Here is a 16,297-nt window from a genome sequence, read left to right on the forward strand (position 1 = left end):
ATATTATAGTTGAGTGGTCATCTTAAATAAGATTGAGTTTATGTTTGAGCCAATAGTAAGCAAGCAGTATAATTTAAGAAGCATTCCTGTCATCAGTTAAAATGGGTGTTGACCAAAATATCAGTGTATTAAGGAAGAAAATGAAACCTTGTCTTTTTCTAGCATAAAAGAGTTAGAATTAATATTGTCATATTGTAATGTAACTGCTATCCAACGTAATGTAAAATTGAATACTGATTCCTTTTGAAAATATATTTTAAACATTTTTGTCAGTACATGCAATGCACTTGCCATTAAAGAGTAACACAAGGTAAATGCTGATGAAATTTAACTAATTTTTATTGAGCACCTATTATGTGTGAAAATCTGGATTATACAGTCACTAATCTTTAGCTATCACAAGCCTTTCCTTTGGAGGGCTGGATGTTTGAAAGGCACTGATCTATGTAAGCAGTAAGTGGTGATTTCTAAGATAATTTAAAAACCTAAGGCAAGAAAGACAGCAGTTTAAGAAAAGAAGAAGGAAGGCAGCATGGCCGTCTGTTTCTTAGCATCAAGAGCAGTGGAATAACTTTATGTTGCTGTCTAGATGACCACATGTGTTGTCTCAAGTGACAGGAAGTTTTAGCTAGCTCTTGACAGAGGCACTTAGAACTGGCTGTGTCCAATTGTAAGTGAGCAGAGCAATCAGAATATGGTAGCTGACTTTGAATAAAGCCATTCCATCCCCATGGGAAAAGCATAACAAAATCTCAAATGGTGACTGAAACTAAGGGAAAAACTTTTACTATCTGTGGACTGCAACACATCTTATTTTTCTCATTTGTTAAATATGTAAGTGGAATTAGAAGAGTTTTAATATCTCATTTTTGACTCCTCTGTTAACTTCATGTAGATTTTTAAAAGTCTTATTTTTAGAGAAGGTTTCATTAAAACATAGAGCTGTCTAGTATGCCATTTAGCAAATGTTAATCACACATTATCCTGAGGGCTGGGGTAATGCGGAGCATCAGAGATATCTTCTCTGTTCTAATCTTCTGTTTAATGGGGATATGGAAAAGTAATTAATTACAAAATAGTAGCATAAGCTAGTATAGATGTCTAGGGTGCTATGAAAGTATAGATGAAGGATTTTTAACAACAACAACAAAGCAGATAAGATGTCATTGAAGGCTTCCTGGAGGAAGTGACATCTAACCTGGGATCTGAAGGATTATTAGAGGTAAGTCAGATCAGGAAAGTGGAAAGTGGGAGAACATTGTAGTCAGAGAGGAAAAAAACATAGGTGAAGGCCTGAAAAGGGAAGAAAAGAGAACATTTTGTGGACCTGAAAGAAATTTGGAATGTTTGGGTCAACAATCACACACACACACAGAAAGAGAGAGGGAGAAAGAGTGTGTGTGTGTGTGTGTGTGTGTGTGTGTGTGTGTTGGGGGAAGCGTTTGCGATTGATAATTAAGACTGATTAGTTAAGGTTAGAGGAAAATACTTTTTTTTTGGACGTTTATTGAGAATAAATATACAGTCCCTACTGAATATAATTAACTGTATAATTAAGACTAGTTAATAAATGGATAGTATCTTTATTTTTCTGTGATTGAGAACCTGGTAGACAAAATGATATGTCTGATTTAGGGATATAGTCTTATATTTTTCACTTGACTATTTTTTATATATAATCTCATGTTGTTTACAGACTATTTTATGCTTTAAATCTGCCACCATTTACAGCATCTTATTTAAATCTTAAATTGAATTCTTAAACCTAGTTCAGATTATCTCTGTGTTGCCTCTTAAATCTTTTTTGACTATTCTAAAGACAGAATTGAATCTGTCTGGCAGGTCTTATAGTTTAGAATCAGTGTGCAGAAGTTTCCTGTTTTCTTCCCACTGCTATTATACTCACCTACACTTCCTGAGAACTATATATAGGTCAATCAGAAAGCCTTAACCAAAGCGTTTTTATAATCATTTTACCTCTCATTGTTTGTCTTTCACTTACGAAGTTAACTATGAACTAAACATATTAGCAGTCCATTGCTAAAGTATTTTGTAATATGAAATGGACTTCAGAAATGTATATATATGAGAATCTACTTTTATATAAAGAATAACACGCAGGCTATTCTCTGAATCTTTTTAAATTTATGTTTTCTGATTTTGTAGTAAGTTTACTAGTGGAGTAAACATAGATTTGGATTTGGGAAATGATAGAAATTATTTCATTCTATACATTTTTTTCCAGTAGAAACTCAAGTATATAATTTCCCTGGGATTTAGGTTCATATTTTCTTGAATAATTCTTCAATATAGGTTTGGTTAGGTTTGTTCTATTTTATAACATGAGTAAACCAAAGTGTAAAGATTATAAAGCTCTTTAAGGTCACATGAGTAGATAATATCAGGTTTGGAATCTAGATCTAAAGACTTAGTAAAGTTGTGATAACCTAGTAACTTTTTTGCAGTAGGATTTTGAATGCTTGGATCAACAATAATTCTCTCTCTCTCTCTCTCTGTGTGCGAGTACGTGTGTGTGTGTGTGTGTGTGTGTGTGTGTGTTTTGGGGAGTGGGGAAAATGATTTTATTATTGTTTTCAAAATGATGAAATACACTTCAAAGATTAAATGTAAACAGATTGTAAAAGATTTAATCTGAACTGTTTTATTTAACTCTTATAGAACCTACAATATTAATTATACTACTAAGATATCTTACACTCTTTAGCAATCCCAGAGCTTAATAGACAGGTAAATGCGTCTTAAATGACACAACACTTTGCACCTAGACAACCTTAAGGATATTTTTCTGGGCACTTGGGCTTTTCCTGTTCAAGTCAATATAATGTCATTAAATTTTTTTTTTTTATTTGAGGAAAGTAAAGACACATTAATTAGTAAAGTACTGCAGATCAGTTTTACCAACTTACCTGCGACAAAGAGCTGTAGGAAAACAGTGACTAAAGACCTTCCATTTGTATTTTATTTCTGGTAGATGTTTTTATTTTAAAGATTGGGTACTTTTTGCCATTTATTTTTTTCTCTGCCTAAAGATATTCTGTCATAGTACTTAGATTCCCTAGATAGTAGCGTTTCTTCAACAAATAGTTTTTGAGCATTATATAGGCTGAACACGTTGCACTTGTAAATAAGATAGGCTTATTCTTGGCTGCTTTGGAATGTATAATTTAGTAGAGAAGGTAGGCATCAAAGTAATAATTATATCAATACTTAATTGTAATTGGGATATTTTAAGGGAGAAAGGCTTTTAACAAATTTATAGTGCTGTCAAGAGGCCTAAGCAAAGTTCAAAATTATTTCTGAGTATGGACAAAGATTCTCTATTTTGTGGAGCATCACATGAAATAGGTATAATCCCATGTTGGCTCAGAACCTGAAGTAATTTGAGCTGAATTTAAAAAGAAAAGTCACAGGCAATCCTGTAATACAGTTTTGTCCTTCTTTAAGGAATACAGGGGAAAATGTATTGACAAACTTGCTTACTTCCTAATACAGAAAAGAGCTTGAAAGCACCATCCAAAAGTTTGGCAGGGAGTAATGGGGGAAGATTTAATTTTTCTGCCCTACTCCAGATCTATTAAATCAGAACCTCTAGCGGAGGGCTACGCATATCTTTATTTCTAGCTCATTGTAATGATCAACCTCATGTCGGAACCACTGCCTTGGGATATATCAAGAATTGATTGGCTGTTGAAGTGGAAAAGAGGCATCAATTTTAGTTGTCCTAATTTCCAAATGATAGTAGGATTTTGCTTAGAATTTAGTCTATAACTTAGTTCTAAATATACTGTGGTAGAAATTGGCAATGCCTATAATTTGTTGTCAAATAGTAACTGCACTTTTGGATGGTCAGCAGTGGTTGTCCAGTTTAACAGTGCACGTTAAAATTACATTTTGTGTCAAGTTTTTCTGTTTTTCTCTCTCTCAGGAACTAAACAACTTAAGCATATTTTATTAAAAGATGTGGACACTATTTTTGAATGTAAGTTGTGCCGCAGTCTCTTCAGAGGATTACCAAATTTAATTACCCATAAAAAATTCTACTGCCCACCAAGTCTCCAGATGGATGACAGTAAGTTTTATTCATATATTCAGTTATGCATTTTACAGCTAAGTATTCTTACAGTGCAACTATAAATTTGCATTGAAATGGTATCTTGTCACTGATAATTTGATAATAATGTCTAGTTCCAGATAATTTTTAGATGGAGATGGAGAATAAAATTAAATACTTGACTCAATGTTATATTCAGTTTCTTAGATACTTTCATATCAGTGCTTTCCACTTGAATTTTCCTATAGGTGATCTATAAGTGGTTAGATTTAAGAGGATATTTATTTGTATTAAAATATTAGATATTGTTTTAGAATGTTTATATGGGCCATAAGTGGATTTTCTAGTTTATATTACTTTTTATGTCTTTATTTTTTAACAACTTGCAACCAGATGTCATTGATCACTTATTTAGATTTCCCTTAAGTAAATGAGAAGGTTTGGAATAAAGAGCAAAGAATGAGGTAAATTTTTTCATTTCTTTGGAATGGTGGAGAGCGTTAAAATGTCTTTATTAATCTTTCTAGTATTTTCTGGGTCTTGCTTTGAAGATCAGTTTTGTTCTCAGAAAAATTTAGATAAGTCATTTTCTCAGAAATTACCTTATGTTACAGGCTAACTTGAGATCCAAAATAACTTTCTGTGATAAAGGCAGATAGCAGACAGAGACAAAGTCTTTGTGGAACAGAATGTTGGTTTTGAATGCTGTGTATTGTCTCTGTATGATTAAGTTAGCAGTATGTCTAATGGTATTATTTTTCTTTCTTTAAAGAATTAATGTAAATTTAAAAATTATTCAATAATGGTTTGCCTTATTTCTTGTTTAGGGATTTAATTCTCTGTTGACTTACAAAAATGTAGAACCTACTTTGTCAGTCTGATACCATAGATGCATTGGTGGATTTTGGGCATTTTTCAACTTAACCTTTTAGGGATGGGTATGAAATCCAATCTCCAAATAACAAAGTATGGCTTTAATTATACAAAGTTGACTTAAAGTATATTATAGGGCATTGATTAAATAAAAATTTCATACTTCATATTTATCTGAAAAAATTTCCTATTTGATCTTACTGTTCTTTTTCTCATTGAGATCTAAATTAAAAAGCAGTCTATAGAGATTCATTTCAAATCTAACCTTTTAATTAAAATACTAGTAGAAAATTAGTCTGTCTTTTGGTAGTTATTATTTTTTAGTTGTAGAGTTAACTTATAGAGTGAAATGGATAAATGGATTTGCTAGATTATTGCGCACTCGTCTTGGCAATACTCATTCTAGAAATACTTGTTGAAAGTATTTTTCTTATAGGCAGTACTTTATTCATATAATGAATCACTTCCTGATTTGTATAGATACCAGATTTGGTTCTAGATTCGTAGCTAGATTTTAGTGTAATATAAGGAAGTCTAACCAGTGTTAGACAACACTGGTTACAATAGGATATTTGATTGCCTGTAGAGGGTGTGATTATTGTGCAAGAAAGTAAAACTACCTCTAGTTTTTAAATAAATCTGTAAAGTTTTTAATCATTTGTTTTAGTAAAATTGTGTCATTTTAAGAAGACAGGTAAATAGGACTGAGTTTAGCAAATACTTCTACACATCATGCCACTTATGTTTACATGTTTGCTTACAAATCTTTCATATTCATAAGATGCTCAAACTAGATTAGATTAGACTATTTCGGATTAAATTCATAGGAATGCTGTCATGTTTTCTAAAAAATACCATTTTTGTTTATGTAGTAACGTTTTTCATGCTGTTTTATCAATCTTGAGTTATAAGAACTTTGAGTTGCCTTTGCTAGTCTAAAATATTCAGATGAAAGATATGAAATATTTTTATTGTTTAGGACACGTAAGTGCTTATATATTTTATATTAAGGGCATTTGGAGCAAAAGCAGCCCTTCAGGTGGTATATATTCCTTAACATTTTTGTATATTATGATGAGAATTTAAAGGAAATTTTAGTTTAATACTAGTTTTTATCTTTGTAAAATACTGAAAAGTAGATAATGCTCTTATACAACTAAACTGGTAATAGATTCTGAGATTAAGGTTCATAATATATCTCAAAATATTAGAGGGCTAAAGCAGGCTAATTACTTCAGATTAAAATTTTGTTTTTTCCTTAACAGACCTTCCTGATGTAAATGATAAACAAAGCCAAGCCATAAATGATCTCCTAGAAGCCATATATCCAAGTGTGGACAAACGAGAATATATTATTAAGCTAGAACCCATAGAAACAAATCAAAATGCAGTGTTTCAATATATTTCAAGGACTGATAATCCTGTTGAAGTCACAGAGTCAAGCAGTACTCCTGAACAAACTGAAGTTCAAATACAGGAAACTAGCACTGAACAGTCAAAAACAGTACCAGTTATAGATACAGAGGTGGAAACTGTAGAGCCCCCTCCTGCTGAGATTGTTACAGATGAAGTTGCACCTACATCTGATGAACAGCCTCATGAGTCACAGGCTGACTTGGAAACGTCTGACAATTCTGATTTTGGTCACCAGTTGATATGTTGTCTTTGTAGAAAAGAATTCAATTCTAGACGAGGCGTTCGCCGTCACATTCGAAAAGTACACAAGAAAAAGATGGAAGAACTAAAAAAGTACATTGAAACACGAAAGAATCCAAACCAATCCTCTAAAGGACGCAGTAAGAATGTTCTAGTTCCATTAAGTAGGAGTTGTCCAGTATGTTGTAAATCATTTGCTACAAAAGCAAATGTAAGGAGGCATTTTGATGAAGTTCATAGAGGACTAAGGAGAGATTCAATTACTCCTGATATAGCAACAAAGCCTGGGCAACCTTTGTTCTTGGATTCTATTTCTGCTAAAAAATCTTTTAAGACTCGAAAACAAAAGTCGTCTTCAAAGGCTGAATACAATTTAACTGCATGCAAATGCCTCCTTTGCAAGAGGAAATACAGTTCACAAATAATGCTCAAAAGACATATGCAAATTGTCCACAAGATAACTCTTTCTGGAACAAACTCTAAAAGAGAGAAAGGCCCTAATAATACTGCCAACAGTTCAGAAATAAAAGTTAAAGTTGAACCAGCAGATTCTGTAGAATCTTCACCCCCTTCCATTACCCATTCTCCGCAGAATGAATTAAAGGGAACAAATCATTCAAATGAAAAAAAGAACACACCGGCAGCACAGAAAAATAAAGTTAAGCAAGACTCTGAAAGCCCTAAATCAACTAGTCCGTCAGCTGCAGGTGGCCAGCAAAAAACCAGGAAACCAAAACTTTCAGCTGGCTTTGACTTTAAGCAACTTTACTGTAAACTTTGTAAACGTCAGTTTACTTCCAAACAGAACTTGACTAAACACATCGAGTTGCACACAGATGGAAATAACATTTATGTTAAATTCTACAAGTGTCCTCTTTGCACTTATGAAACTCGTCGGAAACGCGATGTGATACGACATATAACTGTGGTTCATAAAAAGTCATCTCGTTATCTTGGGAAAATAACAGCCAGTTTAGAGATCAGAGCTATAAAAAAGCCCATTGATTTTGTTCTAAATAAAGTGGCAAAAAGAGGCCCTTCGAGGGATGAAGCAAAACATAGTGATTCAAAACATGATGGCACTTCTAACTCTCCTAGTAAAAAGTATGAAGTAGCTGACGTTGGTATTGAAGTAAAAGTCACAAAAAACTTTTCTCTTCACAGATGCAATAAATGTGGAAAGGCATTTGCCAAAAAGACTTATCTTGAACATCATAAGAAAACTCATAAGGCAAATGCTTCCAATTCACCTGAAGGAAACAAAACCAAAGGCCGAAGTACAAGATCTAAGGCTCTTGTCTGGTGAGGAACAGTTACAGAGTTTTGCTTTTTTTTCCCCCCATCGAACTAAAAAAAAAAACAAATCATTTGACCATAATTTATAGCTGATTCCATTTTAACACATGTTTGCTTCCATATATCTCATGGCAATGGGAACTGCAAGAGTAATGTGCATATTGCATTTACCTCTTCAGTGTCCTTTATTCCGGTGGCTTGGGAACAAAAGTTAACTTCAGAACTTATCTTCCACAGGACAATGCGATGTAGTTATAGGTAGATGGCACAGGGTCAGTGCTTTCCTTTTAATGTTGTAAAATATATACATTTATATTGGTTTATGTTTACAATAGAAGTCTTCTGTTTAACTAACTTTGCACAAGTTTAATTTGATTTAGTGACTTAGTCTACTAATTAATGAATTGTAGGAAATTTAAATATATTAGAATGAATTTGTGAAGATGATAATTATAGGAAAAACTTTTGAGGCACTGTAATTATTGTAAAAATTAATCTGTGATGGCTAAATAAAGTGCTGCACTCAGAAGAAGAAAAAAATCCCCAAATTGAATTAAAAATGATTAGCATTTATCACTTACTTTTAACATAGTGCTTCCAGGCAAAGGGGGAAAGTTGGTAAACAGAAGTTAGAATTTTTTTTCCCTTCTCCTTGGGAATATATGTTAGTTACTGTTTTTTAGTTTTGATTTATGGAAACAATGCTTGCTTAGGTTCCAGATACTCTTATTTTTCCCTCTCTTTTTACTAACCTTTTTGGTGATCATTTTAACATAGTTAATATTATTAACTAGGGATTTTTTTGTGGTTGTGTGTTGTAAGAAAAGTAAAATTCTTATTTGGAAAAAAGAAAAATATTATTTTTTGAGAGGAGTTTTGCTCTTGTTGCCCAGGCTGGAGTGCAGTGGAATGATCTTGGCTCACTGCAACCTCCGCCTCCCCGGTTCAAGCATTCTCCTGCCTCAGCCTCCCAAGTAGCTGATATTACAGGCATGTGCCACCATACTTGGCTAATTTTGTATTTTTATTAGAGATGGGGTTTCACTACGTCGGTCAGGCTGCTCTTGAACTTCTGACCTCAGATGATATGCCCAACTTGGCCTCCCAAAGTGCTAGGATTACAGACATGAGCCACTGCACCCGGCCAAAAAATATTCCTTTTAAAGAAGGTTTTAGAACAAATGTAGATTTTTAAAAATGCAACAAAAATGAGTAGACTCCCTGTACTTGTTTTCTCAAGTCTATATATATTTTAAAAGTTTACCTTCTATACCTGTGTCCCTTGTATTAAGACATTTAATGTATTTATGAGTATTAAATTAGTTTCAGATTCAGGTTCTAAAGCAAAATACTAGTTTGAGTGTTGTGTAGGTTAAATGTTGTGGTTTGATTATCACACATTTTTTTTTTATTTGTGTGGAAAACTTGAGATGAAACCATCTTTTAAAAGTAATTACTGTTGCATAATTTTAAAAACAAGGTTTTATTGGTAAACTCAAAAGTGTTCATTTATTCCCATTTCTCCTCAGATAACTTCAAGTGATGTACGAAAAGGTTTGGAGTTCATTTTTGTGGAAAGACTTTAAATTGGTGTTAGAACCACTAAACATCTTCAAATGGTACTATGAGGAAAAAAAGAAAAACATTTTTCTAAATATTCAACTATAACTGCTGTTTTCTGACTAAAATAATAACCATCTAACCACTTGTTTCTAAGGCACTGCCTATTCCAGCACTTTCAAGTAGCTGTGACATTACATGTTGTCATCACAGCCCATCAGCTAACCACCCTTGACCTTGTGCATTTGGTCTACAGTTTCTACAAAAATGTTACAAATTTTGTTTTCTAAACAATTTGTTGATTAAGTGATCAACAACCTGAAGAAATAGCAATGATTTTAGTTTTGTTTCACTTTATTTGGCAAAATTTTCATCTGAATTGTATAGATAAATGATTTTCTAGTGAGTGTATGTTAGGAACAAAAGACAAAATAGTATCAATACATTATAAATATTTAGCCTACTAAATATTTGTAATTATTTTTGCATCCATTTATTTCTAGCTTGTTCTCCAGCACTTAAGTGTTTGAAAGTTTCATTCTAAAATATATACTACAGGAAAGTTCCAGTTCATTTTCATGCATGGATCATTACATTTTTCACTTGTAAATGTAGGTTTTTATGAAAATTAAACATTCCCCTATTTTTCTTTAAATTTTATACAAAGCACTTTAATGATAGATGCAACCTTATTTTTCAGTTTCTATTTTTTTAAAGACCACACATTTACTAATATTAATATGAAGGTAATAAATAGCTTACTGATATTTTATGGATGCAGACAATCCATGCACAACCACTTCTTATGATACTAGTTTATTTCCTTAAATATTGCTACAAAACGAAGATGCGGGTGTAAACCCTGATTTTTTTCCTCCCAAGAAAAATCTTAAAGGACCACTTTAGATAATATTTGATTCCTACTGTAAATTTAGAAAATGATGAATTCTCATCCATTTTTGTAATCAAGATTTTAGAAAAAACAGAAGTACATCTATCTTTATGAAATTTTGGGCAGGTTTTTGTCTATCAGTACTTTGTACTTTTTAGGGAATATTTTATTTTTTAGTTATTTGTGTCAAATTATAAAAGGTACAGCAGAAAATATACCATGTTTTTATATAGGTTCACACCTGTACTTAGGAGGGACCCTGTCCATCTATATACTTTTTGTATAAAATTTTAAAATGTTAAAGATCCACAAGGTCTTAATAAAATGATTCTATAGCTAGAAAAACATTTACCCTTCCCAGTGCTTTGCACTAAAATATACTGTGAAAGGAAACTAGAAAGACTGTAACTGTTGCTGGAAATGTTCTATATTGAATGTACATGCTCTTGTTGGAAAAATGTACTATATGTGATGGAAATAAACCAGACTCGAAGTTATTTCAGCTAAATGTGCTTCAGCAAAGGTGCATTGGTTGAAACTTAAATGTTTTATTATCAAATTTAAACTTATTCAGTGACTATGAGCAGCTACACTTGAATTATATTCTGATAGTTTTATTTTTAAGAAATAGAATAATAATTTCTCTTTAATTTAAAAACAGATTTACTTTCCCACATATGGACAATTTGTACTTATAGATCTAACTTTAATAACTAATAGTATAATATATTTAGGGAACTAAATGTGTAGGTGGTATTTCATTTATAAGCCATCTTCATTAGTTGCACATTATTAAACCTATATGTTTGACTTTTGCAAGGTGTTATCTTTTATGCATTCCTACACACAAGACATATTCCAAAGATATTTTCCAGATAAATACCAATAACCCCTGAAAAGATTTGAGGATTCCTAAAAAGCCTGGGGTTGCTTTTTGCAGCATCCTCTCATTTGTATGCCAGCCTTTCCCTTTCTGCCTACTTGTTAAATACTATAGAGACGAAAGAAAAATTGATGTTGAGGAGGGGAGCCTATTGCTAGAATTCCGTTACTCTACCACCTGTTTCTATGGGACCATTCACAGTATGTCTCCTCTATAGTAATTCTGGGGCCACAGAATAGGCATCTAGACCAGGAAATAAATGAGAGTTCCAAGGCTGTCAAAAGATTTCATCTGGATCATGTAGGAAACATAGCACTGTGTCAGGACTTGCCTAAATTAGGGAGACTGGAAACATTTTATCCTAATAGCTGAATTAATGGACCATGGCATATATAAGAAAAGCTGAACTAGGACCAGTTTACAAAGGTAGAACAAACAAGTGACTAGAAAGTACTGTTCTTTGTATTCCTTTGTGGTCTTCATCCTTCCTGATTTGACTTGAGCTGTATCATTTCAGAGGCTCAGGCTTAAGGCTCTTGAGGAGAAGAGGCCTAATAAGTTTGTGCCAGAAGCTAGGCTACATACACACATATGTAGATGACTTTTTGATGTTAGAATGAGGATTACAGCAGATAAAGACCCATCAGAAACTGTGTATTTTATATAAGACCTATCTGGCTGCAAATTATATGAACCTTTGCTGCTATTTGAACAATTAAGAGTTTTCCTATAGAACTGAACTTACCTTCCTTGCTAAAAATGTCTTCCATTCCTAAGTGTGGTGGAAGAGGAGAAACAATAGGTATAGGTTGCACTTCATAAGTTTGTGTAGTGCAAGTGAGAGTTGGATGAAGAATAGCTGACATTGGGCAGGTGTTCATTAGACATGCCTTGAATACACAACTGCTATTTTTTGGTTTATGCATTGATTCCCTACCCCTCCCCTATGCCCTTTAAGAAGAAAACCTTTGAAGAATGTATGCATTACCCATTCTTAGGTTTTAGGGTTTTTTCGCCTAGTCTTGTATATATGAATTAAGTTTTTGGTTGACACAGGTTGCTTTAGTTGTTGAAGTATACCTTCACATTTTTTAGGAAAATATTTATTATATTACTTTATGGTCAATAGTCTGTTCTACTCAGTTTGCATTAAAGTATGCAATGGATGCAGTAGCGGGGAGTTTGTGGTTTTGCTATGGATGTGGCCCTGGGTGTAGAAAGAGGAGTTTCCCTATAGGTGTTATGATAAATACATGTGGAGACAGGTACCAATGGCTGTCATTCCCTGTTGTGAAGTTGCAAAAGATCTCTTCAAACCGACTTCTGAGAATGAGATAGAGATGCTTGGAAATTAGGTTTCCAGGTTTCCTGCAGTGACCCACTGAAGTATTCTAGATCTTAGTTTGGAGTTGGAGAAGTTATTTTTCTAATGCAATCCTTAGATTATCAGGATTATGATTTAGCTATGGTGTTCAGTTGATCTGAAGCCAAGCTCTAAGATATGTCTGGTATGACATTGGCTGTGCTGTTAGACAAAAATCCTTCTGTACTCTGTGCTGTTCTTTCACCTCTCTGACTTTAAGAGCTAAAGAGATCCTTGGTATTGAAAAGGAGTAAGGATCAGCAATTTCAGGAATAGCTGTTCTGTGGTTTTTAAGACATTAAACACATGGTAGAATGCAGAATAAAAGCATGTCTCACTTAAACTTACCTGCAATTATTTTGGCTTTTCTAACTTTTCAAATTCATTTCTCTTCTCATAATTTGTTTCTATACCCTATTCCTCTGAGCTTCCATTTCCTATCTTGCCTTTTTTTCTTCTGGTTTAATAGAAATCATTAGTACAAAAATTGCTAAAGTGTTTTTTTGAAGGGTAAGAGTGGAAAATGCAGCTCATTTCCTCCTAAATCTTTACTGCTCCACACCAAATTTGAGACGCTTATGATTTTTAAGCCTCTTCTTCTATTTTCACCACCACAACACCACAAACAAAAGGGACCTAGCATCCCGTAGGTGCATCTGTTTGAAAAAATGCCCAAAGTTGGGGGTTTTGCTGTTTGTGTCCACTCAGCAGAGTTAATTTTGCTTGATTGTGTATTTTTGATGTCAGGGACTGTCTTGAGAATTTTGTACAGTGCCTAGCACATTTTCATGTACAGCAGGACAGTTTAAATAATGTTTGATAATGGTATTAAGGCAAGTATTCATGGTATTAAGGCAAGTAAGCCTTTTCCATCCCTAAATTGTACCATATACTTTGAGACTTAGTCTTAAACTTTTATCCTCTCAATATTGATGGATTTCACTTATTTTAGGAAACTTCACCAGTGCTCAGTATTTATGAGAAAGAAAGATAATTCTTAGTAATAGCTAATAATGATGAACATTTATGGTGTGCTTGTTATATGCCAAGCACTCTGTTAAATCTTTACATGCATAATGTCCCTAATCCTACCAACGACCCTGTGAAGACCTGTTCTTTTCATTATCCCTATTTTATAGAATAGAAAATTGAAGCTTAGAGAATTTCAGTCATTTATTAGGTTCACATAGCTGGTAAGAGACTTACACTAGATCTGACAACGCCTGTGCCCTTAGTGCAACCTTACATTTGTGCATTTTAGTATTTGCAAGCATATTTATTATATTATCTTTTTGTCAGCTTAATGTAATGATCTGGAGCTAGAGTAGTTGTTGAAATTTTTGGATCCATAAATTATTTCCTATGTGAGACCTTGTGCAAGTTTACTTAAAACCTTCTGTGCCTTAGTTACCATAAAATGGGGATATTGTTTCTTACCTCATAGGCTTTTCTGAGGATGAAATGAAAAATACCTATAATGCACTTAGAATAGTTTCTGGCATATTACAATAAATGTTATATTACTGTAAGTGACTTGTACAACATATTGAAATACGGAATTTTTACTTATTTAAATTTAGATGGAAATTTATGCATTAGATGAGAGAATTTTATTGCTACACATTCAATTTTATCTGCTGATTTTATATTTAATTGGAACAATGAAGGGAACTAATTATATTATTTGCTACCAATTCTCTTATAGTCAGATATTAGTAGTTTATCATTCTCATAAATTTTTCGTTTTCTTTGAAAAAGACATTAGGGAGTTTTAAGCACGTTGAGTGAAAGTTAGGCTTTGTTTTTATGGTTTCCTCCCCAGAGTAACACGACTGTCTCAACATTTTCATTAGTCATTTGTCTTATCACACAACTGTTTTACTTTTGGCCGTGTGTAAAATAGTGACATGAAGCAAATATTAATTGGATAACATTGCTGAAATATTTTTATGAAACAAAACTAATAGCAATGTAGTACTAGAAAGGAAGCGTTCAATTATGGAAAGAAGATTCTTCAGGAGAGCACGATTTGGGCTGTCAGGAATGTTTTTGGTGAATGTGTCATGAAGAGATAAAAAGAGAACGGCAATTATCAAAAGTCCTGCCAGTGGTTGTCATTTGTGGCAGTACTCCATGTTTTAGCTAAGGCCCCAGTACTGTTAAATTATCTGCTAAGAGAGTTTACTCTCACACCTGACTGTTTTTGATCTGTTTTTTTTTAAGGTGATGATTTTAGAAATGTCAGTATTTAGGGATTAGTATAATTTACATCACCAGAGAACACTTGTGCCCCTAGGTTTGGATGACCCTTTACATACTGAACTTCAGATCAAATGCTGATGTTCTTATACCTGTGCAACTTCTTTGTGTTTCTGGTATTCAAGTGCTTGTGTCAGGTAGCTAGAATATATTCCTGGGACGCAACCATTGTAATGTTTAAGCAGTAGAGTGATGTGATTGAAAAAATAGCCAAAATAGCAACAAAAAAAACCCCGCTGTGGGTGCTTGAGCATCCTGCTTTGTATAATCTGGTAACATTTTCAGTACAAGAGTATGTAATTATACTATGTTCAGATGAGAAGTTATACCAAAATGAACCTTGGATGCATTTATCTTTCATTACAACTTAGGTTTTGAATACTGGATTTTAATTTCTTCTGTTTGTGGGACTCTCCTGAAAATAAATTAGCTCTGAGAAATAGAACTGTGGCTTTTAGTCAGACTTTCTCAGCTGTGCAAAAGTGTTTTTAAAAACAGTTGAAACTTTTCTTGCTTTGTTATACCTGAACCCTAAAGTACTTGCTAGTTGTGACTAGTAGTAGTTTTTATTTTAGATGGACAGAAAAAACAAGAAATACTTCTAAGAAAAAAATAGTGAAGCAGTAGGAACCCAGTATGCACAAATTGTTTAATTACATGACTCGTCTTCCCCCACTGCCCAGGAATTTCAGGGAAATAATTTTTATGTAGTTTCCTTCAATTTTGATATAGAAATTGTTAGGGAGGGTAGTTTTACATAAACTTCTGTAGGAGAGTAGCCATGTCATTTGCATGCCTCTTCGTTATTAGATATTTCGTGAATTCCTTGTGATGCAATGCATCACATTTGTAGATGTTTGAAAACTTTTGAGCTTCATTCTCCTTTCTTTGTATAGGTAGGCTTTGAGAGGATGATAGGCCAATGGGGGGCATAGAGATAAAAAAGAACACATTTAGTGAAACTTATGAATACTTTTCCAGACTTAGAAGTTATACTTTCCACAAAACGTCTTCCTAATTTTCCAATTTTTTCTTTATTTACCTAGACATCTTGGCTAATCAGCTATTGTTTATTGTGATTCTAAGAGAACAAATTCACTTATTTCCCATAAAATTCAGACACAAACAGATTTACATATACATGAGAGCAAGAAATTTTAAAGGAGTTTTTGGTTTTGTTTCTTTTACTGCCCTGGATATCTTTTTAATTTCAAAGTGCACAATTGTAATGGTAGGAGGTATTAATTTTTCAGGTTCAGGGTAAAGGCCCTTCTCTCTAGAACAGTTAACTAGGGGTAAGTAATACTGTCCAAACCACAAATGCTGCAAGATGGAAGTCAGACCCACAGTGCTTGGATTGCCAGCCGCCACCCAGCTTTACATGTCATCTAATTGGAGGTGTGTGAGTGTATATGTACCCATATATACAAATACTATTTTATG

At 33.3% G+C, this 16,297-nt stretch overlaps 1 protein-coding gene across 3 annotated transcripts in view; it reads left to right on the forward strand.

Moving 5' to 3' along the window:
- The window catches only part of ZNF800 (zinc finger protein 800), a 54,033-nt gene that overhangs the window by 11,510 nt on the left and 26,226 nt on the right, over nucleotides 1-16,297 (forward strand). For 2 of the 3 annotated variants that reach the window (XM_078343856.1, XM_009003127.6), the window contains exons 4-5: nucleotides 3,947-4,090; nucleotides 6,211-7,903. In XM_078343856.1, the coding sequence (XP_078199982.1) occupies nucleotides 3,947-4,090; nucleotides 6,211-7,903 (1,837 nt within the window). Of the gene's footprint in view, nucleotides 1-3,946; nucleotides 4,091-6,210; nucleotides 7,904-9,426; nucleotides 11,165-16,297 lie in introns of those variants that run through there. The other variant, XM_002752047.7, reaches the window with a different exon arrangement.

The sequence above is a fragment of the Callithrix jacchus genome, chromosome 11 (assembly GCF_049354715.1).
Source record: "Callithrix jacchus isolate 240 chromosome 11, calJac240_pri, whole genome shotgun sequence".
In the NCBI taxonomy this organism is placed as follows: domain Eukaryota; kingdom Metazoa; phylum Chordata; class Mammalia; order Primates; family Cebidae; genus Callithrix; species Callithrix jacchus.